This window comes from Myripristis murdjan, chromosome 9, assembly GCF_902150065.1.
Source record: "Myripristis murdjan chromosome 9, fMyrMur1.1, whole genome shotgun sequence".
NCBI lineage: Eukaryota > Metazoa > Chordata > Actinopteri > Holocentriformes > Holocentridae > Myripristis > Myripristis murdjan.
In genome coordinates, this window is record NC_043988.1 from 33,858,321 (window position 1) to 33,885,565 (window position 27,245).

Sequence of the window (27,245 nt, forward strand, 5' to 3'; positions counted from 1 at the left end):
CACATACACGAATGATGTGAGTTTCTGGTGCAAATTCAGGTCTTTTCGTGTCTTTCCATTGATTTTGCACATGATCCCACTTTTTGTTTGGTGTGAACACAGAAACATGTCTGGGCTGCAGGCTTATTGTTCGCTGGATGTGTCGTAAACATCAAAGCTGCGAGGCTACGTGAGATCTGAACAGCTGATTGGCTGATACCGTATTCTCGAAGTAAACTGACGGTGTGCAGCGTCTCCTTTTATAATCAGCGTCTCTGACAACAATCATGTCTTGTGTTGTTGTCTTGAATCTCCATGATGGAGCCAGGAAGCCTATGACACAGCTGGTTCCACATTGGTAAGAGTAATTTATATGCAAATGCTATGAGAAAAGAGGGATCAGGTGGATAAAACAGACCAGGGAGGAAGAGGCAATAATGCGACAGACTGTCCAAACGTCCTGCATCAGGCCTCCACCAGCTCGTGTCCCATCAGGCTGTACATTCTGACACCTGACCAAGAAAAAACCAAGATGAATCGAGTGCAGTTTTGCAAGAGCAGGCGAAGGACGAGGACATGGAGACGGTCGGAGCAAAGCTGGACTCTCCACAGAGGAAATGAAGGTCTACGATCGCTTTTCTTTGCTTCTTGAACACAAAAAAGACAACAAAGAGACGCTGCCTGGTCAGTTGTTGTTGTTGTTGGACGAGCGGCTTGGAGACGACAGTGAAAACAGTCGGCGTTATCAGCCATGGATTCATACGCAGAGTCCTGTTTAAAAAAAAAAAAAAGATCTGAGCCACAGAGCTTTTCCAGTGAAGCTCAGCTGGACGTCCCGAAGGTGGAGACCAGGGCAGGAAACTGAGCGGGGCAGTCAGGGAGGAGTTTTACTGCCCCCGAGTTCAACAATCACCATAATATCACCATAATACGATATAATTTCTGGGGTTAGAAAAGGTTGTTGATCAGTACCAGCAAATCATCACCAGGTGCTGAGATTTTCGGCTTCCGAAATCTCACGTCCTGGCCTGTACCCTGTTTTAGAACAAAAACTCCCTCCTATTGGTGCTCCATTCAAAATATATTGCACAAAAAAAAAAAAAAAGGATAAAGCCTTGGACTTGACAAATTAAGATTATTACAGTAGCAGGTAGCATATGTCTTATGTCTTCACGAGACATTACTGATTATTATTTTTTATTATATATCTGGCGTAAATAGCTATATTAGTCATTTTTGTTGTGGATTTTATTTGTTTTATTTCGGAGGTGCCATAAACTCCAGTGTTAAAAGACGATTTCAGGAGTAGCGTCAAATGGAATGACATAAGACTTGAAATGTGTTTTAATAATATAAAATGAATGGAAGTGAATGGTTGCGCTGCTAATCGACTTTCATTCATTCTAAGGCAATAAAAAAATGTGGGAATTTTTTTTTTTTTTTTTATTGTAGCTACTGAGATGATTTCCAACTATAAATGTGATTAATTCCACTCTTGAAATAGCACTTTTATATAACTGGTGTCTATCTAAAACATTCTCCATGGCTGAGTCATGTTGTTCTTACCGTTGTTTTATTATTTTAGAAGGAATGAGAGTCAATCAGCAGGGCAGCCATTCACCTCCAGTCTACTCCATCCATTTTACATTATGAAAACCACAGAGGTCAAACACATCCGCAGTCTTTAGACAAGGGCTCTGAAATTATGATAGCATGATCTCTGTCATTTCATTCAATAATAACTCTTGAAATATTTTTTCAGCAGAGTTTTAACATTGGGGTCTATGGAACGTCCACTTTTAGTCCCTGTCGTGGCATCAGTGAACTCAACATGGCATCAAGGTGAATAAGGTGATTTTTTTTTGTCAATTAATCGTCACCATAGCTCTCAAGATGGGGGAGGGGTGTGTGTGTGTGTGTGTGTGTGTGTGTGTGTGTGTGTGTGTGTGTACAGGAGGTCTGTCAGTGGTGCAATTCTTGCTCATCACCACCAGGGGCCTGATAATTCCCCTTTAATCATTTTTGAAAATTTGGTACTTTCACTGTTTTACCAGCTGACGGTGGGTTTCCAACAGAGCAGGACCTTCCAGTCTTGGCTGGTTACCAGCCACAAAATAAAACGACCAGCATCTGGTTGTCAGTAATTTCCCACCCTGGTCTTTTCAGTCTGTGTTTCATCCGTGCAAAGCGGAGAAGTCGAAGTCGGCGAAGGCTTCCTGCTGCTCGGGAGAGAGGCTGAACGACTTGGAGGGAGGAGACAGGACCGGCTGCAGGCGAGTGAACTCGCTGTCGAAGTTGCTGACGTCGACGGACTCTTTGATGGACGGCAGGAACGGCGGCTTGACTTTCTTGGCCAGCAGGGCCTCCCAGTCAATGGTCTGCAAAAACAAACAAAACAAACAAAACAAAAAAAACATGAAAATTACTCCTCATGACGCTCTTTATCTCTCTCTCTGCCTATCTCAGGCAGCGTTGAGATGATCAGTTGATTTGGTTAGATAGTCGACAAAATGAATCAGTTGTTTTTGTCATTTATCAAGAAAAAAATCCCAAATATCTGCTGATTCCAGATTCACTAAGATCACTACGATCTAAGATTATCTCCCTTTTGTCCAGTTATAGCATTATAAAATTAATACTTGAATTTGTCTTGATTTTCGACACTTGATAGATTGATTATATATAAAAAAGATAATCGACAATGATCGTTGCAGCCCTAATTTAAACACAAAGACTCACACATGCAAAAGCCCCCGTCCCATTCACTACCACCACTTCCCTTTACTACTGATTTTATAATTATCATTCTGTGCATCAGGAATAGGCAAATTTATTTTCCTTATCCTGTGAGTTGGTTTTACACAAATCTCCTGGTTTTGGTTTTCTCTACCGAGGCTTGAAGTTACATTTTGGATTACAAATTGGGTTAAGTGACACATTATAATCTGTATGTAGAAAATTAAGGATGATATGTGGGATTACTGTGCAGGAAAAATGGATTATCAGTCTATAAAAAACAAAACCTCAATCAGGGAAAAATGGACCGTGTGCATAATGTGTCAGAGAGCCAAAGATGTGATGTACCTCAAAGAATTTCTCTCCTTTCACCTCGTTAGCGTCTCTCTCTCCGGCTCCCAGTCTTTTCACCGGGTTCTTCTTCAGCAGCTGCAGAGGGGCGATCAACAGACACGTGTTTTTAGAGCGAGCCAGGGATTTACTGCGTGAGAAAACGGTGACACTTTGACAGGGTTCCCTCTGTCTCCAGACTGGAGCGCTTCCATGACTTTTAAATGACCCTCATTAATTATTTCCTGGCTTGCCGAGGGTGTTTTTGGCTCTGAGAAGCAGTCTGCTTTCTGCTCCACCTTGGCTGCAAGCGACCGTCTAATGCGATGAATGAATGGAAAAGTGCCGTGAAACACACTCTTATATTCCTGTAAAGTGACCCACTGATATTCCCTGACTTCCCAGGTCATTTATCAAATTCCCCCGACTTTTCACGCTCTGGAATAAAAACCCCACTCCAAATTCCATAGTTAGGCATTACTCGACATCCCACAGCACATTACAAATAAAATAAAGCACATCTTGTTTGTATTATAATCACTACAAACATGATGTCAGAATCAGAATCAGAAATACTTTACTGATCCCCGAGGGGAATCTGGGTCAGTCGCAGTTGTGCATATTCTCAGAGAAGAATATAAAAAGAGTAGGTGAAATGATAAGACATATAAAAAATATGTGCATTAGAAATTTGTAAAAAAAAAGGTATGTGCATTGTGTAGAATGAAGTGCATTAATCCTGCAAAGGTTTACAACAGTAAATACAGAAATAAGAAATGGAGCTCCTTACCTTCTGGATGATGGCGATGGCGTCCGGCGACAGCGAGCCCGGGTACTGCACGTCGTCATTCACGATGCTGTCGAACACCTCCTCCTCATCCTCACCGGGGAACGGAGACTGAGGGGGGGGGCAGCGTTAGCCAGGTGAGGACGTGCAGGTAGAAATCAAAAGTCCACTGCTGGCTCATTTTGGACTGAACACTGACTTTGAACATTAAATGAATGCCGGACAGTGTGATAAATAAATTAACATTTTTTTTTCTGGGAGTTTGGCCCACTGCTCATGTTATCCAATATGGGGCAAGAGGATCTGTCTTTGGCTTTTGACTGCACTTCAGTTGCTGCTACTAAATGGCGTTTTTCCTGTTATGTTTTTTTTTATTATTATTTATTTTTATCTTAACTTACATACATTCGATTTTATTTTTCAAGTTTTTCTCGTCTTTCTTGCCCTGGCGAAGTTTGGAGGGCAGTTTCAGTCAATTTGTGTTGTTTTTAAATGTGCAATAGAAAAAAAGTGACTTGATTAGCACCAAAATCACCACTGTGTCTGTAACAACAAATCACAAGTTTCATCACAATATGATATTATATTGATTCTTTGGATGATGATACAACATCAAAAATTCAGCTGCAATGTGATTTTCATTCGACTCAGTTCAGTGGCTGTCAGTTGATATGAAACAATGTTGTTATGTCCAATTAGCACAATCGGCTTCATCACAACGCCGTGTTTCTGTTTTAGATGCTTGGCCAGGTTCGTCATGTTTCCTGGATGTTTTGTTTCGTCGTGGCATTGTCTGCATGTGGCATGTGATTGGTCAGGTGACCTGTCTTTTCCCTGTAATCCAAAATATTTCCACACTGCTGATTTATTCCAGACACGGAACCACAGTTGCCAGTATCTAGCTGGTGCCAGTATCTGCCTGGTGCTGGCATTAGGCTGTTTGAATGTTCAGGATGGCAGTGTGCCTGGATGGAAATGGTGACACAGACCTGCCATGAGAATTTCAAAATAAAGGCATATCTTTAAGACGTCAATACATCGTTCCAGATCGATGGATCGTTACACCCCTCGTGTCAAAACCTCAGCTAACTTCAGCCACTGTAACTCTATCAGCTAATGTGACCAAAGAGATCAAAGTAGGAAAGGCAGTTTCTCACCCCAGTTAGACACAGAAATGCTCATATTTTGAAGTGATACTGGTGTTCTTATGGAGACATACCAGAGACAGCCACTGAGGCATTTTCCATTAGTACAGATTTTCCATTAGTAGAGATTCTGTCACACTGTATGTTAACTGGTTGGTTATAGGTTGGTGAAATGCCTCACCTCTCCCACCAGCATCTCGAAGATCAGGACGCCCATTCCCCACCAGTCCACTGCGCGGGTGTAGTTGTCGTCTGTCAGGACCTCAGGAGCCAGAAACTCAGGAGTCCCACAGAAAGTGGACGTCCGGTCTCCGTGTCCCATCCCTGCCAAGGTAACAGATGAAACCTCACTTACAGGGTTGATACTTCACCTGGTATTTTAATGCACATATCAACTTCAGAATAAAGTTCTGCAGAGTTCATGTCAAGAATCGTGAATAACAGGTGAAAGTGTTGTAGTTGTGCTCATAATCCACATTCACTGGTTCTTAGTCCAACTTTTGAGCAAACCAGGAGACAGCTAGCTTCTCTGCTCACAAAACTCCCTGAGAAAATATTGTTGTCTATAATTTTTGTGTATTCTGGTGATATTCATAGTACCCGACAGCACTTTAAGCTGTTCCATCTCTGTTGGACCTGTAATCGCAGTGAAGAACAGCCTTTCTGCTACCATGCGCTTTATTACCTTCTTTACAAAGTCCAAAGTCGGTGATTTTCACAAATCCATCTGCATCCATCAGCAGGTTGTCCAGCTTCAAATCTCTGTGTAAGACATACGCATGGTTGACATGGAGGGCATCTGGAAATCCAGATGTGCAGCAGCAGCAGGAGGAGGACAAGGTCACTCTGACACGCAGGCATAACTCACCGATAGATGATTTTATTGAGATGCAGGAACTCTAAACCCAGCAGGACACACGCTGAATAAAACCTGTACAAAAATGACAAGATAAAGATAAAATACTGAGCAGGATGTCGTTGAGCCTTAGTTCAAAAATACAAACACAAAATCTGAAAAATGTACTACCCAAAATTTGAAAGCGCCATTTCCAAATTTCACCAATATCAATTCATTTCATCTGCTCACAACAGCAGAAATAACATTTAGCTATGACACTATTCATAACATTTTTGTTAACCATGAATTTATGTTTTGCATATTTACTACGCATCATTCATAAATCTTCTGTAGCCAATGGGTTTCTGTGCATACTATTTTTAGTCATTGAAAATGTTCTGTATTGTAACACTGTCTTTATCTATTTGTTTGATATATCAGAATTCACTTTGGCAACACTTCTATTTGATTCATGCCAATAAAGCTTATTTTGAATTGAAATGCATGGAACAAATTGCAAAATATACTCAATTGATATTAAAACTTTTAAAGTGACCATACTGTATGTTTCTGAAATGTTTTTTTTTTTTTTTTTTTAAATGTGGCTTTACCAACATTTTACATTTTAAAGAGCTTCAGTGAATCCTAGAAGGTTCCACAAGATGAAACCACAGGGAAACCCCAGAAGGATCCCTGAGGGACTCCCTTATGAATGGACAAACTTTCTTTACAGAGTCGTCAATGTATATTTTTCTTTTAGTGAGAAATCCTAAGGTGCTTCTCAGCTCCCTCTGGGTCTTAAAAGACCCTCAGACTGACTCTTGGTTTTCAGAATGCACCAGTCATAGCTCGGAAATCAGAGAAATGACAATATCTCCAACAGCGGGGCGAATGTAGTTGACAGAGTTGACGCTGACCTGGTCTGGACCTCGGTGAAGACGTTGTTGTGGATGTGGATCATGAGGTCGCCGCCGGGTGAATACTCCATGACGAAGCAGACGTGGTCGCTGGTCTGGAAGCAGCCGTGCAGGTTCACCAGGAACGGATGCCTGGAGGCGTTGATCATCTCGAAGATCCTCTTCTCGCTCATGAGGCTGTTGAGGGATCACCTTGAATTAAAGTTTGTGGCCATTCATCTGACACATTTCACAAAGATGTCCACTTCTCTGCTGTGCTGAATGTCTTGTTTGAACTTGTCTTGTAAATCTTTAGCTCGTACTGAGGTACTCATATCTATACATGTTCTTAGCAACTACAAATTAACTTCCTTTGACCGCTTCTTTGTCTAAATTAAAGACAAGATCAAGGTCAAGGTCAAGGTCAAGATCAGCTTTATTATCCCCGAGGGTATAAGCCACAAATTCTCTGTTTTCATTTAAGATGTAACTCAAATCTCATTTTAATGTAATTTCTCATTTGTTTGTGCTTACTGCACTAATATATTATTGTTAATTTGCAAGGAACTTGTTGCAGCTTCTGAATTACAGTACAGGCCAAAAGTTTGGACACACCTTCTCATTCAATGCGTTTTCTTTATTTTCATGACTATTTACATTGTAGATTCTAACTGAAGGAATCAAAACTATGAATGAACACATGTGGACTTATGTACTTAACAAAAAAAGGTGAAATAACTGAAAACATGTTTTATATTCTAGTTTCTTCAAAATAGCCACCCTTTGCTCTGATTACTGCTTTGCACACTCTTGGCATTCTCTCCATGAGCTTCAAGAGGCAGTCACCTGAAATATTGTATTTATTTCCCACAATCCTGTAAATGTTCTTATTAATTATTTTTTAAAAATTGAACAAAGCTTTTCCAGTCTCTTCACAAACCTGTCGACTTCATCTCGCGTCACGATGTCTCTTTTCTTCAAGGCTTTGATGGCGTAGAGCTTCCTGGTCTTCTTAAACTCTGCTAGAAGAACCTGCACAAAAATTCATGACAGACCCTCAGGAAACAAGCAACGACAACAACAACAACAATAAAACTCCTTTTAACACAGTATCTTGATTTGAATTGAAAACTGTTCCATTGTTACCTTTCCAAAGTGACCTCTTCCCAGAACTGAAATATATTTGAAATCTTCCATCTGCATCCTTGTGAAGAAAGACAGAAAGAAAAATAGAAAAGTCAGACTCCTTGTCATAGCAAATACAGAAACTATACATGAAATTATGTCTGTGTGCATTTGTGTGTGTGTGTGTGTGTGTGTGTACTTCAGAGCAGATACAGGTTGATCTCCGCTTCTTTCTGTCGTGGTGTTGATAGATGACTGCAAAGACATTATAATTAAAATCGATGGAACCCCTCATCAGTTTCTCTTCATATCTTCCTCTTCTATTTGTGCCAATGAAATGAAGCCCATTTAATTGAAGCTAAAATATTCAGAATCACCAAAACTGGAGTTCAGAAAGTTTCACATGACAGCAGCCATTTGTTTCTGCTTTTTTTTAATCGCTTTTGTGTTTTTCAAGCACATCTTCACGATGCTATTACATTTTGCTACATCTACAGTTTGGATGCTGTGTCTTTATCTCCTCCACTATTTACTACTTGTACTACTTGTACTCTTATGCTTACAACGTTGGATATTGAGGAATTCACGCTTATTCCCCTTCACTTTGCATAAAAGAATTAGCTGGATGCTTCAAACTGAGTCTTGTCATCATCAGCTGCATTATACCTGATGTTACCTGATTTTCTTGCAGTGCAGGCGTGGATGGTGTTTTCTGTGCGGTAGAGATGGGACCGGGGACGCTGTTTCCCTGGTCGAGGCCGGTCGGAGACGGCTGGTCCTCGCTGATGTTGAGTCTAATCACTGGAACATCGCTGCAGAGAGTCGAGGAATCAGTCAAGGGAAACGTGACGCAACCTGGCTGACAGTAAACAGCAGGTCTCTCCACAGCAGGTCATCAAGCATAACACGCATTTAAATTTGTTAAATGTGCTCTGCGTGGCATTTGCTCAGGTCATCAGTAGTCAGAAACCACGATAAGGTGTATTCATGCAACAGTATCCTGGTTTCTTTCAGAGTACCTCAGCCAGCACCATGAGGTTTCTCAAAACCGGAGTCAGGGCTTATCCACGTTTCTGAAATCACGATATGATGTTTACATGAACAACCACAAAAACGGGATGCTTCGAAAACCTGATCGTACCAGGATACTCAAGTCCATGTAAACGCACACAGCTGGCAGCCCCTATGTCACCACAGGGGTATTGCTATTGATGGTGCTTCTCTAAGTTAAAGGTATCTAATGTGACTTTCCTCCACATTTTCAAAGCCTTATCATGGAATCAGTGTGTCTAATATGTTACCCTCATACTCATGGCTGCTGGAAGCTACAATGGGCACCTTTAAGACCACATTACCCATCAGTCCTGTTGATTCCCGCCTAACTCGCCCCCCTGCCCTCCCCTAAAGAGGATAAACATGTTGGAAGTGATTTTTTTCATTAGTATTTCAAACCTTCCACCATCTGCCAGAAGCTTACAGAAACTGAAAGCTCCAGCTTCGTTTGCTCTGGAAGAACAGCGCCCTCTTCCTGTTTTGCACTTTAAAAGGTCACCCGAGTTTGTTGGAGACAAGGAACCAACTTTTTTTTTTTTTTTTTTTAATGTTTTTACCTCTACAAAACTGTAGTGGGGTTTTATTTCCACCCCTGTCTGTTTGTTAGCAAGGTATCTCAAAACGTTACAGACAGATTTGGCTGAAAATGAGTGGACAGCTTGCTTGTGGCCTGAGGATCTGTTGATATTATTTTGGTGGTGATCCAGATCTGGGATTTCAGCCATTTGACAATTTTTATTTGGTACCCACAACAATTCATGTGGTGCTAGGAATATCCAATATCCAGGATTTCTGTCTAGCAGGAGAGTCCTGGATGCTGGACGTTATGGATCTTGGATATTAATACAAACTGTTACAGAGGCAACAGCCTTGCAAGTTGGATAATTATTCAATTTTGGCTGAGGACTGTGTTCCACCAAGTCCTTTTTCATGCCATTTCTTATGACACTGTTGTCTGGTGTCTCAGACCTTGGCAGTGGAGTTGTGGTTGGAGGGTCCCTCTCGGTGGCAGGAGTGCTGTTGGCCACTGAGTCTGCAGGCATGGACAGGGACGAGCTGAACGATGTGAAGGTGCTGTAGTGAGGCAGGACGCTCATCATCAGGTGGCCCCACGTGGAGAAATTCATGTTCAGCTGAGCCGCTCTGAGGAAGTTCTTCCCTAAAACCCAACAAGCCGATCAAACACAGACAGAGCAAGAAAAACTGACAGGGTTCACATGTTGGCAAATATGCTCATATTGCCAAAGCTGCTTCCTTGGCAAAAAAAAACAAACACAAGTGAAATCTCTCAATCTAACAAGATGCTGTGCTCTACCTCGCTCTTTCGTGAAGATACATCGCTGACGTCTCAGTCTCGGCTGCCGCTCAATGACGGTGTTGATGAAGTTCATCTGTTCAGTCAAGACCAGGAGAAATGGATTTCATGAGTTCACATTTGTTCGCGCACATTTTCCATTTCAAAATTATGACTGAAAATGATTGTGGGTCGACTAAGGCACTGAGGTAACTGTGGGTATGTTAAGCTTGGATAAAAAACATAATCAAAAGGCCATTGAGAAGCTAAGATACTAAAAAAAGTTTCTTTTAATTGGGTCATCAACTTGTCTTCAGCGTTCCAAAATCCAAACGTTTTTCTACACTTTCTTGACTGGATTTAAAGATTTTCATCTGTTTTCAGTCCATAAGAAGTGACATCACACTGTAGCTGACAGTTTTTCCTCTCAGTAACAAACATCCCAGCATGGCATTGTCTCATGTGTGTCAGGACTGGCTGACAATTTTTCCCCTGATTTACCGAATCAATTTTCCATACTTTTCAACACTTTCCTTACTATCTTGAAGAAGACAGCAGGAGCCAGCCTACTTGTATTTATCCATTCAAACCAATTCCCTGTCAGGATGATGTGCGGATTCTCATTTCACTGTCAGCATTTTAGTTCCCAAGAGATGGAACCACTTCTCAAAGTACGAGCCCTCAGCAGACCTTTGGGGTGTTGGTGTTGGTACCTTGGCATAGAGGACTCCCTGCGGCTCCAGCTGTAAACTCTGAGCCTGGTTCGGATCATCCATGATCTCCTCCAGGCGCAGCATCTTGACGGCGCACATCGTCCCCTGCTCTCGCCAGAAGACCCCCACCTCCAGCTCTCGAGACTGTCGGCAGTTTTCCCAGCAGGCCGAACAGGCGTCCAGTCAACACAAACAACAACACAACAACGTGTGAACATGGGAAGTTACTAAAACATAGGATCTGACAGAACCAGCCTTGGTGTCCACTTCACTGATTGATGTTTACCATTGATGTTTTAAGATCCTGACACATTTTCTGACATCAAACTGGAAATATCTGCATATGATGTCACCTTGTCTATGATTGGCCAGACGAAACTACTGAATGGAGGCAGAAATATAAAGTACATCACCAATAGCTCTTCTGAAACAGGGTTAACATGCAAAACATTTCCAGCTTAACAAGTCTCATTCAGTCTCATCTTCGGGCTTCAAATCTTGTTTTTCATACAGAGGCCTGAATGCACGAACCAACAGACTTAAAAACAGTTATTATTCCTGGGTCATCAGGCTGTTAAACCAGCAGTAGCCATATGTGCCTTTTTTGCCATGTGCAATAAGCTTTGATCCATGTGCAGTAACTTTGACCTATGTTCAACTTGTACAATGACCATAAATGCTATTTGATTTTATTTGATTTGACAAGGTAAAATATCTGCCAGTGGGATAATAATCTAAAAAAAGAAAGTATCTGAATGTCCGAAATTGTAGGGGCTTCAACAACCAAACTTTGAAGATAGGTTGGAGCCACTACTCAGGAAACAAAAATTATACTAACTGGCCTGATAGTGGCACTATAATAACATATTTATATTTTGACCCATAACTCCTGAACCATGAGCAGTCGCAGCAAAATTTTTTTTTTTTTTTTCTGGATTCCCTGGGCCAAGACGAATCTATCCATGTCAGCCATGCTCATTGTGAAGATTTCCTGATATTTTGCTTTTTGACCAAAATAGATTTTTTTGCTGCTTCGCCTACATGTTTTGCCTAAATTACACCAAATTTGACTCATTTATCGCGGAAACCTCCCTAATTCTGGTTATTTCTTTTCTTACTGATTTTTTTTTCTTTTATTGACCCCAACAACTCTGAGTCACCAGGACTGAGCCAATGCAATTGATAGAGTACTGGTTTTTCAGCAATAGGGTCATGGGTTTGAATCCTGTGCAGCATTGCTTTTTGCACCACACGATATGAGGCGGTTATTCCTGTGAGCCTTTTAAAATAGCATTAATTCAAATTCTTCAGAAGGTCACATTAAACTGAAGACTGACTGCTTGGTGTGCCGATGGACCCTGTCAATTCCCTGAAAAATTCCTCAAAATAAATGAAACTGCATTTATTTACTTTACTTGTTTGGAAAAAAAAATCAATATCTTAACACAAAATATGAGACTAAATGACTTGTTAAAATGGAGATTTCTGCAGTAAAAGTTCAGGGTGCTTTCAGATTTGCACGCACAAAAATACATTGGGGATTTAAATGAAGACTGATCAGTGTGGTAAAAATAAACACCTTCTGACAGACTGACAGCCTGTGTGAAAAATTAAAATGAGCCACAAGCGTTATGTTGATAAAATCTGCGCTGTGGCTGGAAAATCTGTCGGCTCCACCAGAGACGGTGGCGTTTACCCAAAAGCCAACTTCAAAAGTCTTGCTGCTATTCTTAAGTGAGTGCGCCTGGTGAACCAGTGAGAGTCGTTGTGGTTTCCTGTCTTGTGTGCAGACTCTGTCTTTTATTCACGAGTCTGCATGAGCGTCACCTGCCAGACACACATATACACACACACACACACACACACACGCAACTGTAGATCTACTGTTACAGTTCATCCTATTTATTATTACCCAGGGCTGTTTGCACAACCTTGCACTACTTCTGATGTCTGCACATGTCGCTGTACATTAGCCCCCGCTGAGCTCTGTCTCTGTTGCACAAAGCTCACATCTCCTTCTGAACCGACTCAACAGCAGTTCATCTTCTGGTTTCTATTGTACTGCCAGACTTTTTCTAAGCTCTAACATATTTGGAATCAATTTAAAGTTGACTTAATGTATGAGTTATGCTCATAGTCATCTTTCCAATAATATAAAAAGTCATTAACTCGATGACATTGTCATTCAACCTTATATTTTTATCCCAACATGGTGTAAATGTACAAAAGACAACTATAGAAAACTTTTTTTTTGCAATGTGACAAGTGATTGTGCATGTTTAGCGTAATATCTACAAAATGTAAAAGCTTCACGTTTAAGTGGGATTTTAGAGCTGCCATGCCATTTTTCCTCCCTTTTCCCTTTACGATATGAAAATGAACTTTCAGAGCCTTCAGACTTTCTTCACTCTGGTATTCAATCACTAGAATAAAGTCCTCCACATGAGTTTTCCTAAAAGCAGCAGCACTGTTGGGTTTTCAGGACTTTTTCAAAGAGAAACACTCCCTTCTTCTCCTCCGCCAGGGAAAATAGTCCCCAAGCAGGGAAAGGTTTTGCTTCACACAGCCACTTATCAGCTGTGTGGTTTCTGAATGTTGAGGACTTTGTTCGCCGCAGAAGCAGAACATTATAAAGCAGCTGTTTTGACCAGAAATTCACATCTGGATAGATTTTAATTACATGTTTTCCAAACATTTTGTTCAGACCTGGAACCCAGAACCTGAAGGCCTGGATTCAGATTCTGTCTCTGATCTTTGTTATTATCTTTCCTCTGGTCTTTACTGTCTCTCTCTACTTTCAGCTTTTTTAATAACCTCCAAAATAACTTCTAATTTTAAAACCATAGAACTGCATGGCCTCAGCTCTTATGTTTTTTGCATCATAGTTATGTTTGGTGCCATTGTCTTTAAATGGTTATGCTATTTCTGGTGTTAAGGGACTTGTCTTTGTCTTTGTTGATGTCTTTTGAATGTGCAATACTGTCTGAGTTGTTATATGTTTTTTGTGTGGTGTCTGACAGACTGTGCACTTATAATTATAATGTGTTCATCACAAATGGTAATTAACTGACTCTGAAATTAGTTTTACAGAAAAGACACAGAAATTCCTTTTTGATAGCACTTTGAATTGCTTTTGTACTTTTGCACTTTCTAAATTCTACATCTTTTCTTTTTTATTGTTCTGTAAAACACTTTGAATTGCTTTTGCACTTTAGCACTCTCCAAATTCTACATCTTTTCATTTTATTGTATTTTTATTATCCTGTACGCACGTTGAATTGCCTCGGTGCATGAAATGTGCTGTATAAATAAAGCTGCCTTGCCTCCGGCTGCAGCCTCCTGCCTGCTCACAGTGACAGAGCTGGCTGTTTGTGCAGACTGATCTCCAGCCTGCTGTCTGTTTCGTGCTGAGCTCTGGTCTCTCGCTTTGAATATGACTTCCTGTTTTGCCTGTAATGTGTTGATTAGCACTGCATGTCGCCGTGTGAGTTGCTGAAATGTTCCTGCATCGATGTCACCGGCTGAAATTCTTGCACATTCATGGCACTTGGCAAATAAAATGATTCTGATTTTGATTCTGTGCTAAATGAATTCCTGCAGGTTGAGGGGGCCACCTGCTGGCCACAGGCAGAATGACAATAACAAACCATTGCAGCATTGCTGATGTAAATAACAAGGCAGCAGGGAACAGGGAACAGTAAAGTGTTCAATGGCTCTTCCTGCTGCCCAGTGAAGGAACTGCCTGTTTACCTGCAAAACACACAGCAGCTGTCAATACTGAGGACAAACACTGTCTGCAAAAATGTGAGCTAATGTTCAATGTTAAATATTTAAAAAATGTTAATGTTATTGGTAAATGAAATTGACAAAACAGTGTACATGATGAAAAGAAATAAGACAATGCTGTTTTACTGCACTGTATTATATGGTATTTTTTATTACTGCTTTTTATGCATTGCACAATGACAATACATAAATAATGAGAATAAATGCAACTTGAACTTGGCCATGTTTAATATTTACATTTCATTTCATGTCAGCGTTCGTTTTGTTAGAGTGCGGTCTCATTTTGAATAACGCTCCTCACGTGTGGAGGTTATTTGCATTGCTACCGCGCTCTGTGCCCTTGGACCGCACACGGAGGTCGCGTGTCGTGTGTATCATGTGTGTCAGCACTAACCCTGTTACCACCGTATGCAAATGGCTGATATTGTGTGTCTGCACCAATGTCACCAAGGCGAACTGCTGGAATGGTGAACTGGTCTGCAGAGCGCTCCACTCTGCCACAGCAGCAGCAACATCAACAACAACAACAAACTGCATTTCTGTTTCTTTTGTGTTTGAAGTCACAAGGAACCTGTTTGTGTCCCAGTTCCATACTAAATACTGATCCTCAACGTCCTTTATGCGGGGGTACAGTGCACTACTGGGACGCGGTTTGTGTTTTGACGGTGTCCTGCTTCTGTATTTCATTGTATTTCAGTTAAAACAGGATGTCGGGGCGGGACGCAACGCAGGGAGAGACGGGCTGGACCACGAAAAAAGGAAAATGACTCAGAAAAAGAAGCCGGCCATCTGCTCAATTAGCTGACCGTCGGCGGCACTGATAGACTGATTTAGTTTGATAGACTCAAGCATAAAATCATTAAGCTGCACAAGGCACAATAAAACACTTTTCCTCCACAGCAGAAGACGACTCGTCTCCGTCAGTGTCCTGAGTCGTCACTAATCTCTTTTCTCATCTCTAATCTCGTTTCTGTATAATAAGTGACGTCCTGGTAGCTCTGTGGTTTCAGACACACGACATGTAAGTTCACTTTAAATCTGGACCAGGGCCTCTGTCGCATTTCATCCTCCTTTATCTCTCTCTCTCCTAAATCCTTCCTGTTTCTCTCCACTGAGAATTTTTTTTTTTTTTTTTTTTAAAGCAACAACAATCTCTCAAGAAAAGAAACCTGAACTCAAAGTGTCTAAAGGCATCACACTGCTCAATTTACTGGCTTTTAAGACAAAATTTAAAATTTAAAAATTTTTGCAAAAAAAAAATCATCTTCTTATTCAAATGAGCACTGCAGTTAAGTGTAAAGGTAAGAGTGATATATCTGGCCGTGTATTATAATATGTTTGGTTATTGACGACATGTTTCTAACAGAACAGGAGAAGGATTTTTGTGGATTTCTCCCCACAGATTCTAAAGTCAATAATCTGGTTTCTTATGTGCATGTAAATGTCGTGTATGTGTAAAAGGAGTAATCTGCAACAGGCATTTTACCTACAGGTTAAGTGAAGCACGTTAATATAAATAAAGTGTTTGGTTCAGCGTTCCGGTTTACAGTCTTTCTGACATAAAAAATGTTGAAATTCATGCAGAAGAGCTAGAAATTTTTGACGAAAAGAAATGAAAAGATGGATAAATGAAATTAGATAACATGTTTATGTGCAAATTAAGACCTCATAAATTCAAATTTCAGGCCAAACATTTACTCAACTGAATTTAAGACATTTTAAGACGTTTTAAAGACCTGTAGGCTCTGATGAACAGATGCCAGCCACCAGGACACAACAGCAGAAAAGGGAAGCGGGAAGTCAGAAATGCAACACTGCACCGTGTTGTCACTTTGAAAGTTGATAAGTTGCAGGTTTTATATGATAAAAATGATAAGAAGAGACTGCTAAAATAATAAGTTCTGTATTATTGGTTTGAATTTTTATGCAAGAGCAACGATTTGCTGCGAAATAGCCACTAAAGATGCACCACTCTCCGGGACGTTGAACACTGACAGTACTAGAAAATAAAGTGTGTTCATCTAAGTGGTGAACAGGTGTGTGTTATGATATGAGAGGGTGGTTTTCCCGTGTCATCGGGACAGGTGAGGTGAACTGACTCAGGGCTCACCCGCTCCAGCTGGATGCAGAAGCTCTGATCCCAGGCCAGCCTGCTGACGGGGCTCCAGCGCGTTCGGCCCACCGCTCGGTTGTCCAGCCGCAGCACCGCGCTCGCCTCCGCTGCGGGACAGAATCACAGCTCACAGTCACACCGCCGGGACGTCCCGCACAGCCGGTCAGAGAGAGAGAGACCGGCTGTGACTGAAAGGTCGCAGGTTCAAGTCCCAGCAACAGCCAGCATGAGTCAGGAATGTCCTCCTGCTCACTCATCACAAGTTATGATGAATAAACCAGCTAAACACGGAGGCGCTGGGCGTTATGACGAATGAAAACTAAAGCAAATTGTGGACTGTTTGTCGCTGTGGAAGTCATCCTCTGTTTTGTTGTGCTTATTTGCTAAAACTGTAAACTCTTTTGTTCCTGCTGCTGTCAGACTGCTAAATGCACCTGAAGGGATTTTTCCACCTGACATGAAAAGAAATCTTGGTCTGTGTTGATTATGGGAGTGTCTGGGTGTCATACATGTCCAATAAATTCAAAGAGGTGAGACTCAAACATCCTGTTAAAGGCAGAATGAACAGGATTGTCCTTAAAAAAAAAAAAATTCTTTCAGAAACATGCAGGGAAAAAGTGAGAAATTACTTGAGCTTTGGCAAAAAACTATAAAAACCATTACAAGAAAATTAGCAATAAAAATGACAATGATCATAAAATGACATATTTACAGGTCAGTTTGGTGATGCTGGATCGGATGTCTTGTGTTTAAATTGTCGTGAAAAGCGTCTGAACAGTCTCATTTTGCTGAGGCCCCTCTGGAAGACCCTAAAGGACCCCTGGGGGCCCCCAAACCCCTCTTTGAAAACCACTGGTTTAAGTGCATTTAGTTTTTCTCATTGTGTGTTTCTTTTTTGTGTGTTTTGTCTCAGGGTCACAACAGCCTGACTGTATCTGCTACTTGTCTTTTCTACAGTGGTGCATGAATTTTCCCCATGAGAAATCAATCAATCAATCAATCAATCAATCAATCAGTCTATATTGCTCATTTGTCAAATGCTACATCTTCAGTTCAGTTTATGTTTGTTTATTATTTGTCTTCTGGGTTTGATTTGGTGGCAAAATAGCATGTGAATGCTCTTTGAGATATAATTAATAAATATTAGCGAGACAGTAAACTCTATATAACTTTTTCTATTCTGTTTACACACATAAACATGTTCATATTTTTATGATATTATGGCTATTTTTATATATACCACATATCATGACTTCTAGAACAATCTGTAAGTAAATACAGCAACAACTGTGTTTACTAAGCGCTGTTTACCACTTGATCCACACAGTATTTCACGCTTCTTCTGTTCTCAGTTTGAGTGTTTGAGTCGATACCAGCAGGTTTACTGAACCCCACCACTGTTTACCTTCTATTTTATTGCTTTTGAATTATTTTATCAATATCATTATTATCTTAAATGTATTTTAATTCTTATTTTTCTATTCTAATTGTCGCTGTTCTCTGCTTATTCCTGTCATTATTTGTTGGGGCTGTATCCCAGTTTTCCTCCAGCGATCAGGAAAATTTCATCTCATCTTGGAAAGGAGATGCAATTTAGGAGATGAATTAAAGTGGGCAGAAAGCTGTAAAACAAATCTAAGCTGCCAAAATGTGACGCACGATGGAAAACGTCGACTTACCGGACGAGCCGAGCCTGCGGTTCGGTGAAGGGTCCTCCGAGTCCGACTGAGAGTCCAGCAGGCCCTCACACCCAAGCAGCTTCACCTCAAGTTTGCCTGGGGGGGAAAAATGAAGAAATAAAAACTGCATCCATACACATGAGAAGTAAAGCAAAAAGCCACTGGACACACTCACATTATCTGGAGTCTCATTCCAAAACACAGAATCTATTCTCATGAAAGAGCTGCAGGCAATAATAAATAAATTCACTGGTGAATATTACTCAAGCTGTTCATTCATTCATCCATTCAAACTTTACTTAAATGTCAAGGATCACTGAGGGCATGACAGTACAGTACAGTACAGTACAGTACAGTACAGTACAGTAGTAAAAACAGGATAAATACACACAAAAAATCACTGATGAGGAAACACACAAACAAACAACACCAGTTTTTTTTTTTTTTTTTTTTTTAAAGTAAAATTCAAGAGCAGAAAGGTTTGTAATTGGGGGTTTAAAGTGTTGAGTTTTAAGTGGGTGCAGAAAAACAACTAGTTTTCCCAAATCTAGTTATTCTGAGCATTTTTCTTGCAAAATACAATTTGCTTTCATTTAATCGGCTGTATTTTAATTTTTGAGGATTTGCTGCCTGCTGTGAAGGGGCTTCCCTCGCTCTCTGGTCCTTCCCAAGATTTCTCCTTTTTTTCTTTTTTTTTATCCTTTGGCTTCTGTTTTTTTTTTTTCTGGTTTAAGGGCTCTAAATAAACTTGAACTGGAAATCCATTCTGTCTGGACGGTGTGACAAACTGTGTTTTCTGAATAATTGAGAGATGAGCATCAGCTAATGCACTGCGGCTGAAATGGATCGAGTGTTTCAGAGAGGAACCTTTGATTTGCCAGTTTAAAAAAAAAAAAAAAAAAAAAAAAAAAAAAACCTTCCTGGAGCCAGGCAGCAGAGCGCCAAGCCTCTGATGTGTGACGTCACCTGGAGCCGCTCTGCATCTTTAACCTCCACATTAAGCTTCACTTCCCTGCAGCGCTAACAGCCTCAGAGCAGGGAAATGTGTCCACGCTGCGGATAAATCAGGACCGAGACTCAGTCCGTCGTTTTTACTGCCAGCGGAGCTTCTCCAGGATTTGTCTCCTGGTTACATCATCATCATCATCGTCAGACCGCTTTCTCTTTTTTTTTTTTCTCCTAATGCAGGCAGAGAGCTGAACTGAACTGTCCAAAACCGGGAGATTACATCTGCTGATTATGTCCCACCACAAGCCAGCGTGCGGTAAATCATGTCCCGGCACACAGTGTCTGTGAGTGTGACGTGACGCCACACAGGAGGTTAGCCCAATTAACTGGGAAAATACTGGAGCAACAAAACTGACAGCTGCAATTCTTCAACTCGCAGCTTTGTTTTGTTTGACAGCTTCCTAACAAGGTGCCGAGCAGAATCCCTCACCGACAAGCCAGGTTGAACAAGCCAGAAAATATTTCACCATGTTCGAACTGAATAAAACTCAACTCACACACACACACACACACACACACACACACACACACACACACACACACACACACACACACACTTTTACGCATTTTCAGTGCTTATCGATTTATATAGGCCCCAAGTCATAGTGCAACAGCAATAACTTGCAAAAAGATAACTGCATTGTAACTGTATAGTCAATATTACATCTGCAGTAAAGAATATTATTAACGATTATTTTCATTGTAATCTGGAGATTATTGTTTTCAATTACATGATTAATTGTGCATTAAGTGTAAATTAAGTGTAAATGTAAAAGTGTATTAAGTGTGAACAATAAAGCCAAATTGTAACGGGAAGCGGCTTTCTTAGTCTGACCAAAAACATAAACAAAAACAAAAACATAAACAAAAAAATTATATGATGATATGAACGGATTCCAAATCATGTTGACAGTGGCAGAAATATATTTCACTCTGTTCAAACTGAATAAACTCAAACGAGCTCCCTCACACACACACACACACACACACTAACACTAACACACTTTTAAGCATTTCCAGTGCTTATCAATTCATATATTATCTAGGAAAAGCTGTTTCCACAAAGACCACAGCTCACAGCGCAACAGCAATATTTTGTAAAAAAGAAAAAAAAAACTTTTTTGTCAATACTATATCTGCAGCTAATGATTATTATTAATGGCTATCTTCACTGTGGATACATCTATTGGTTGTTTCTTCAATTAATCGATTAATTGTTCAGTGTAGGCCTATGAAGTGGGAAAGCTTGATGGAAAGTGATAAAAAAAAGGAAGTGATTAAAGCCCAAAGTGACAAAAAATAAAACCCCAAAATATTAATTTTATGAAGATATGAAGCAGAAAAGCAAGACAATATTAGCATCTTAATGATCTGAAAGAAACTGGAATCAGGCAATGTTGATAAAACTAAAATGATTCATTATCAAAATTATAACTGATTAACTTTCTGTCGATCAGCTTATCGATTGGCTGGCGGCTCGGCCACACAGCTGGCAGGTACCGGTTAGGGAGGCAGGCCTGATGGAGAGGGCGGAGGGCGAGGTGGAGAGGGGGGGCAGCAGACGGGCCTGCGGGGGGTTTCCGGGCGAGGGGGGTCCCGCTGGCTGCTCGCCCCCTCCGTCGGGGCGGCGCGGCCTCTCCTCTGTCGCCTCCCTCAGGCATCTGTCCAGCGACAGCCGCAGCAGCTCCAGCTTCTGGGAGGACTCCTGCACGCGGGAGCGAGCCTGGCGGACGCACACAGACGATGTGAACACGCAGGTTTCTGAGTCTGATTTCCTCTAAAAGCACAACCAAACTCAGACAAAACCTTTTTTTTCACTCCATACTGGACGACACAGCTGCATGCACACTCTGTATCTCCTCATTCCAACGCTCCACTGAAGCCAGTGTGGCTGCAACTGTTAACCTTCTTCAGAGTTCAGTCTGTATCCCCGTTTGGCTTGAAATATCTGAATTCAGCACTCGAAAAGATAAACCAACAATTCAACACAAGGGGGCTTTTGGCAATGGTTCTTAAAGGAATACCCAACATTTCAGGCAAAATACTTTTTTTTCCGACTTCCCCCGACTGACACAAGTTGGACACTATTTTCACCTCTGTACGTCCAGTGATTCAGTTTATATGGGTAGCACTTCCTGTTAGCTTAGCATAAAGACCTGAAGTCTATGGGAGTCGTTAGCCTAGCTCTGTCACAGTGAAAAAAAGAAACCTTACAGCAACTCTGAAGCTGTGCATCTGAATGGTACACTTATTGATAGAGTCTCATTTTATAAATATTTAGGTATTCTGATTGATGATAAATTCCCTTTTAAACCACATATCGACAAATTACTGAGAATGAAGCACAAAATGTACAGAGGCGAAAATGGTATTGAACATCTTGTGTCAGTCTGGGGAAGTTGGAGAAAGGCGTACTTTGCCCAAAATGTTGGAGTATTCCTTTAAATGTCCCCTTAGATAGCTTCAAAGTTATACACGTTTTTCCATACTGTACAACAGTGTTTCATTAAACTTTATACTGAGTGAAATATTCAAAAACAAGATGCCGTTGTTTTATGGCTGCAGCGTCACATCAAACAGAAAAGGTCTACATGTCTCGTGCATCATTTTAGACACGTTTCCCGGTGATTCAGCAGGACATGTGTGGGATGTTTGGAAACCTGGAGATCCTTACGAGGATTTAAAATTAAGCTCTACAAATTTGATCAAAAGCTGGCCGTGCAACATACGCTTGTGACGCATCATCCACCTCTGACAATACAGATAAACAGTCTAGAAAACCTGACATGAATCTCTATTTTCTACAAGTAACGGTGCCTTGAGGAGCTTCGAGCATCCATTTGGGTCCTCAGCTACAGATAATGTGCCATCATATCTTCATCAGGGGTGAACAGCAATATTTTTCAAAACGTTTTACACAATTCAAAAACTTTAAAGACCCGGTAAGACTCATTTTCCAAAAGGTTTTCTGGACTTCCAAACCCAGGCCTGTGCAGGAAGTTAGGAAGCCTGTCTATCTAGTCAAACAATTCACATGCATCTATTAGAAACACTATACCAGCATTCTGGGTAGCCTGTAATAAAATGCCATTTCCAAAATAATAATAATAATAATAGCCTGGATTGACAAAAGCGCTCATGTCACAGTGTGGATTTCCTGGCCTACCTCAGCCAGCGCTTTCTGGTCAAGCGATGACAGTCCCTCCAGCTGTTTCACCACATCTTTGGCCAGCGATAACACATCTGTCTCTCTCTGGATGTAGTGCTGCAACTCGGCCACACGCGTGTCCACGGGATTGGCAGCGACTGGAGAGCTGCCTGCAGGATCTGACAGAGAGAGAGAGAGAGAGAGAGAGAGAGAGAGAGAGAGAGAGAGAGAGAGGTGAAATTTGAGCAAACCCCCGGTAAAAGCTCTTTCATCCTTTTCGGTATGAAAGACTTCATCTCAAAAGTGCCATACATCCTCCCTTGAAAGCCTTTTCATTCCCGCAATCAATATTTATAAAGCTCAGGTGAGCCCCGTTCTCTGAAATGTCACCGTGCTTTAGGCAAAGGTCTTAACATTACGTTTTTATGTTCCTGGCATTTTGCTGACACTCTTATCTGCGGTGACTTATGCCTGCCTAGTTTTTAAAAGTTGGATCGTTTCACATCATTATTGTAGCGGTGGAAATTATGATCTGTACAAGTCTTGCATTAACAGCTTAAATCCATGCTTAAAGCATTATATTTACATTTTGCCTTCAGCTGACGCTTAATAATAAATTACAACGACTCAGGGGTGTAGGTTTCACTAGTTCTCATTATTTCTTAAACGTTTTAAGCTAACTGGATTAAAAAAAGGAATACAAAACTGAATTTTCCTGTATTTAAAGGTCAAAGTTCAACACATGAACTATTTACATTCCAGCGCTCGTTGTGTATTTTCTTTTCTTTATCATTTGATATTATTGTTGTTAATATATCAAAGAAATAACATGCAGATAGACTATCTGATGTGTTCGTTTTTTGTTTTTTTTTAAAATTATTATTATTTTTTACGTCCATGGCATGCTATTATTGTAGGGGGGGACACATTTCCTTCCTAAATCTTTGCCCATGCGATGACCGCAGCAGAAGAGACAGCTTTTATTCCAGGATCATAAACCTCACAAGTAATCATAATAAGGAGCTGAAGTGTCACAGTGGCTCAGCAGATATGGAGTAAATATAAACTATGCAATATAAAACTGTGACCCTTACATGATCACATCTGAGAAATAAGGGCTTGGAGAGGAAACACAAGCTGAGAAAAAATAAGGTAAAGAGGATTTCTTTTTCCCCACTTCAAGACACTCTAACCACCAACTTCTGCTGTGTTCCACACCGACTTTCCATTTTCAAATAACACGCCACATTTACTCTCAGTTACGGCTCTGTCACGTTAGTTTCACTTTCTGACTGAAAACCAAACCAAGTCGGCGGTTGGCAGGAAGCTGAGCCCGACCAATATGAGTTTTAGACGGCTGACACTGATAGCAGCGCTGATATTTCTGTTTGAACGCCGCCAGTTGCCTACATTTAGTGTCGATATTCAATATCTTTGACCTTTTTCATGCAAAAAAAACCCAAAAAACAAACCCTAAATGACAAGAATACAATGTCTCCTGTGGTGTTTATTCTTGACAGAATGTGAAAGCAGCACTCAGATCATCCGAGGACACGAAAACCCGCCGCTCAAAACCAGACAATTTAAATTCTCTCAGGGTTTGCAGCTCTTTAAAGCACAAAGACCCACCACACCTATTCAGTGCCAACAAAACTGCGGGACGCCTTTGCATTAGGCTTTAAATTAAGGATTCATTTACAAAAGACGCAACCGGAGCCCTGAATGAATAAATAAAATGTGCAAACAGAAGAATATTTAGGTTTTTAAATGCACCAGATAAAAACAGATGTCTGACAGCGAACGGCGTCATGCACACATGTTGGAAATAGTTACATCACAGTGAATTTTTAATGTTCTTACAAATGACTACCAAGCGGCTCTCTTCCATCTTTTGAGCTCCTGAGCCAAACGATAACTTTTAAAGGGCTGATAATTTTGTCTTTAACCGCCTCACAGCACAAAATGAGCAGCCAATGTCTGTGTTTTTCAGAGGTGTTGATCAATACCAATGACTCAGTGATTATTCGGCCAGCTCCTGAGATTTCTCGCTTTCAAATCTCACACTGATTCATGGAACCCCCCACCACACACACACACACACACGTCAGCCTTGAAGGTGACAAAACCTCATCCTCAAGGCCAAGAAGACAAACGACAGCGCAGCATTTTTACTCCAGTCTTTAGCGCGGTGATATACTACCTCTTCACCAGCCGTTTCCTGCTGGGTCTCTGCTGTAATTAGCTGGTTTACTATTACTGCATTATGAAATGTGACTTTATTGTTTGTATCAGTTTACAGAGCGCCGTAAACCGTGCCAGCAATCTATCAGTGTTGATGCAATTCCTGGTGGCTACGGACAAAAAAGTCAATAGAAGTAATACATTACATAATGCCCCTTTAACTCTCCCCCCTTTTAGGCTAATTTACATGACTCATTATTGGATAAAGCCCAGCGGCCGGATTCACCAGCATGTTCTTAAGATAAATCTTGAGAAATGACATAAAAGCAATTTTAGGAAGTTCTTAAGAGGGCTGTTAAATGCAGTTCCACAATATTTTCTTAGTTAACGGTCTAATTTCTTATGAATTTCTTTAATTTGCCCACTTAGGAAGTTTTCAAAATGGGGCCTGAGTTAATTATTGTGAATCAAGTTTCACCTTTCCCCCACTGAGGCCGATTTAAGTGTAGTAAAATAAGCATGTTGGTCAATATTAATGCTGTTTATGAGATAGGAGAAAACTGGGTTTGATATGTTAGGCTACAAATCTGTTTTGATGCATTATTAAATCCATCCAACTAATGGTTTACTATAATAAATAATTATATATAACATGATTTAAGCATTGACTGAAGCCTGTAAGAGAAATAGTAAAAATTTAACTTAGTATTTGTTAACTTGTTATTTACAAAAGATATGAGACTTCATCCTAACACAAAATAAAACTTTATAAGAAATATTAATGTTATGCATAAGAACACTTATGAAGATCTGAATAGTAACCTAATTATCTAAAACTAAAGGCTTCCCTTTCACTGTAGGGCTGTCTTCAAGTTCTAATCCTGATGCTGATCCTGCAAAAATCCACTATTTCACAAGAAAACAACCGACTGTAGATCTCACAGATAGAGGAAAACCTGATGGTAAAATGCATGTTAAAAACACATTCTGTCTTATCCAGTGCTGTGGCCTCATGAGGGGTCACGGCTCCCAGGTTGAGAATCACAGCCACGGGGCTCTAACCTCCGTTGGTGGCACTGCTCCGGCCGCCTCCACCTTCACCTCCTCCTCCTCCTCCAGCCTGGGTGACTTTGATAATCTGCAGTCGGATCAGCTCGATCTTGGAGCGGCTGTCTTGCAGCATCTGCTGAGCTGTGGACAACATCTGATCCTGGATAACGACATCACATCACAGACAACAAGCCCTGCTTCAGCACCTGTGTTTCCCCCCCGTCCTCCTCCTCCTCCTCCTCCCCCCCGCTGCCATGCAGGTCAACTGTGATGTGATGGGAGCAACATTGAGAAAAACAACAACACTGAGGACTACAAGCCGGCTCATGACAAGTAGCAGAACATGAGGGGGGTAAAAATCATTAATGGCATGAGCAGCTGCAGAAAAACAAGTGCAAGTGAGGGGAGATGGACCACGCGATAACGGCACGTTCAAAGCGAGTGGAAACAGTATGAACATGAAATAGTACGACAGTGTTCTTCACTAACCTCAGGGTGATCTTCTCGCTCCTTGCTGAATAAGTACTAATTTGTCATCCTCTTGGTGGGAGGTGGGATGGAGGGAGGGGGGAGCTTCTCCACCTTCACTCTCCTTGAAACACAACAAGTCCCCTGATGTTACGGTGCACGCACACACACACACACACACACACACACACACACACACTCTCTGAGGACTGAGGGACTCTCCTCATGCGGCTCCTACATCTTGTAAACTGGATCACACAGTCTGTCCTCCTGTTTGTTTTTGCCTCCCTGCAGCCTGCTCTGCAACATCCTTTCCCCGCTGCATCCTCCTCTCCTCTGTAACCAAATCTCTCTCTCCTTCTCTCTCTCTCTCTCCTTGTTTTTCTTTTGTCGGGGGGCTTTCTGCAGGGACGGCAGAGTTCCTTTCTGTGCCAGCACTGCTGCTAGTCTGACAGTGCTGATCGCCTCGCTCTGGGCTCAGCATTGGCCAGCGCAGGACCACATGCTCCTCCGCTGTCACCAACCAAAGACAAACACACACAGGGCTGCTGCTTATGTTGCTGCTCAGTTCGGGACAAGGCAAGGCACCCCCCCAATCCCTCAGCCCACCCCCCCTCCAGCAGCTTTGCTTAACCTGCTCTAGCATGGAGGGGGGGGGGGGGGTGTTAGTAGCATTAATCACATACTGGAGGTAGTCAGCTGCAGGGTGCTGATGTTGTGCACATGTTCCAGGATATAGGCGCACTGAACAGCTCCAGGTTTGAGGAGGGCGAGCAAAAACAAAAACTTTACATGCATTACAAGGCAAAAGCACTGAGGAAGAAATTAATTTCTTGCTGTCACCTCTGCTGCCCTGGCGCTCAAGGTGACTGAGTGAAAGCCATAAATAATAACAGTGTAAGGTTAGATGATGCAA

The 27,245-nt window shown here is 41.3% G+C and overlaps 1 protein-coding gene across 1 annotated transcript; it reads right to left on the bottom strand.

The window, feature by feature from the left end:
• Positions 1 to 1,172: 1,172 nt before the first annotated feature.
• Positions 1,173 to 27,120, bottom strand: LOC115364810 (serine/threonine-protein kinase N2-like). The gene is made up of 20 exons (XM_030059419.1): positions 26,351 to 27,120; positions 25,874 to 26,021; positions 22,649 to 22,800; positions 20,983 to 21,205; positions 18,475 to 18,570; positions 16,793 to 16,902; positions 10,897 to 11,040; positions 10,205 to 10,280; positions 9,859 to 10,048; positions 8,513 to 8,648; positions 8,036 to 8,091; positions 7,858 to 7,915; positions 7,652 to 7,743; positions 6,733 to 6,909; positions 5,846 to 5,908; positions 5,663 to 5,739; positions 5,159 to 5,301; positions 3,836 to 3,943; positions 3,064 to 3,144; positions 1,173 to 2,357 (listed from the first exon to the last, which is right to left on the bottom strand). Exons 2-20 carry the CDS (start codon positions 26,013 to 26,015, stop codon positions 2,154 to 2,156), a joined length of 2,328 nt encoding a protein of 775 aa, XP_029915279.1. The 5' UTR covers positions 26,016 to 26,021; positions 26,351 to 27,120; the 3' UTR covers positions 1,173 to 2,153.
• Positions 27,121 to 27,245: the final 125 nt, after the last annotated feature.

Bases quoted from the DNA above. Each gene is read 5' to 3' on its own strand.
- LOC115364810 (XM_030059419.1), bottom strand. From the start codon at position 26,015: ATGTTGTCCACAGCTCAGCAGATGCTGCAAGACAGCCGCTCCAAGATC. The intron at 5,740-5,845 runs GTGAGTTATGCC...TGTCTTACACAG, and splicing joins CTCAATAAAATCATCTATCG to AGATTTGAAGCTGGACAACC. The intron at 3,944-5,158 runs GTGAGGCATTTC...CCCCCCCCTCAG, and splicing joins TCGAGATGCTGGTGGGAGAG to TCTCCGTTCCCCGGTGAGGA.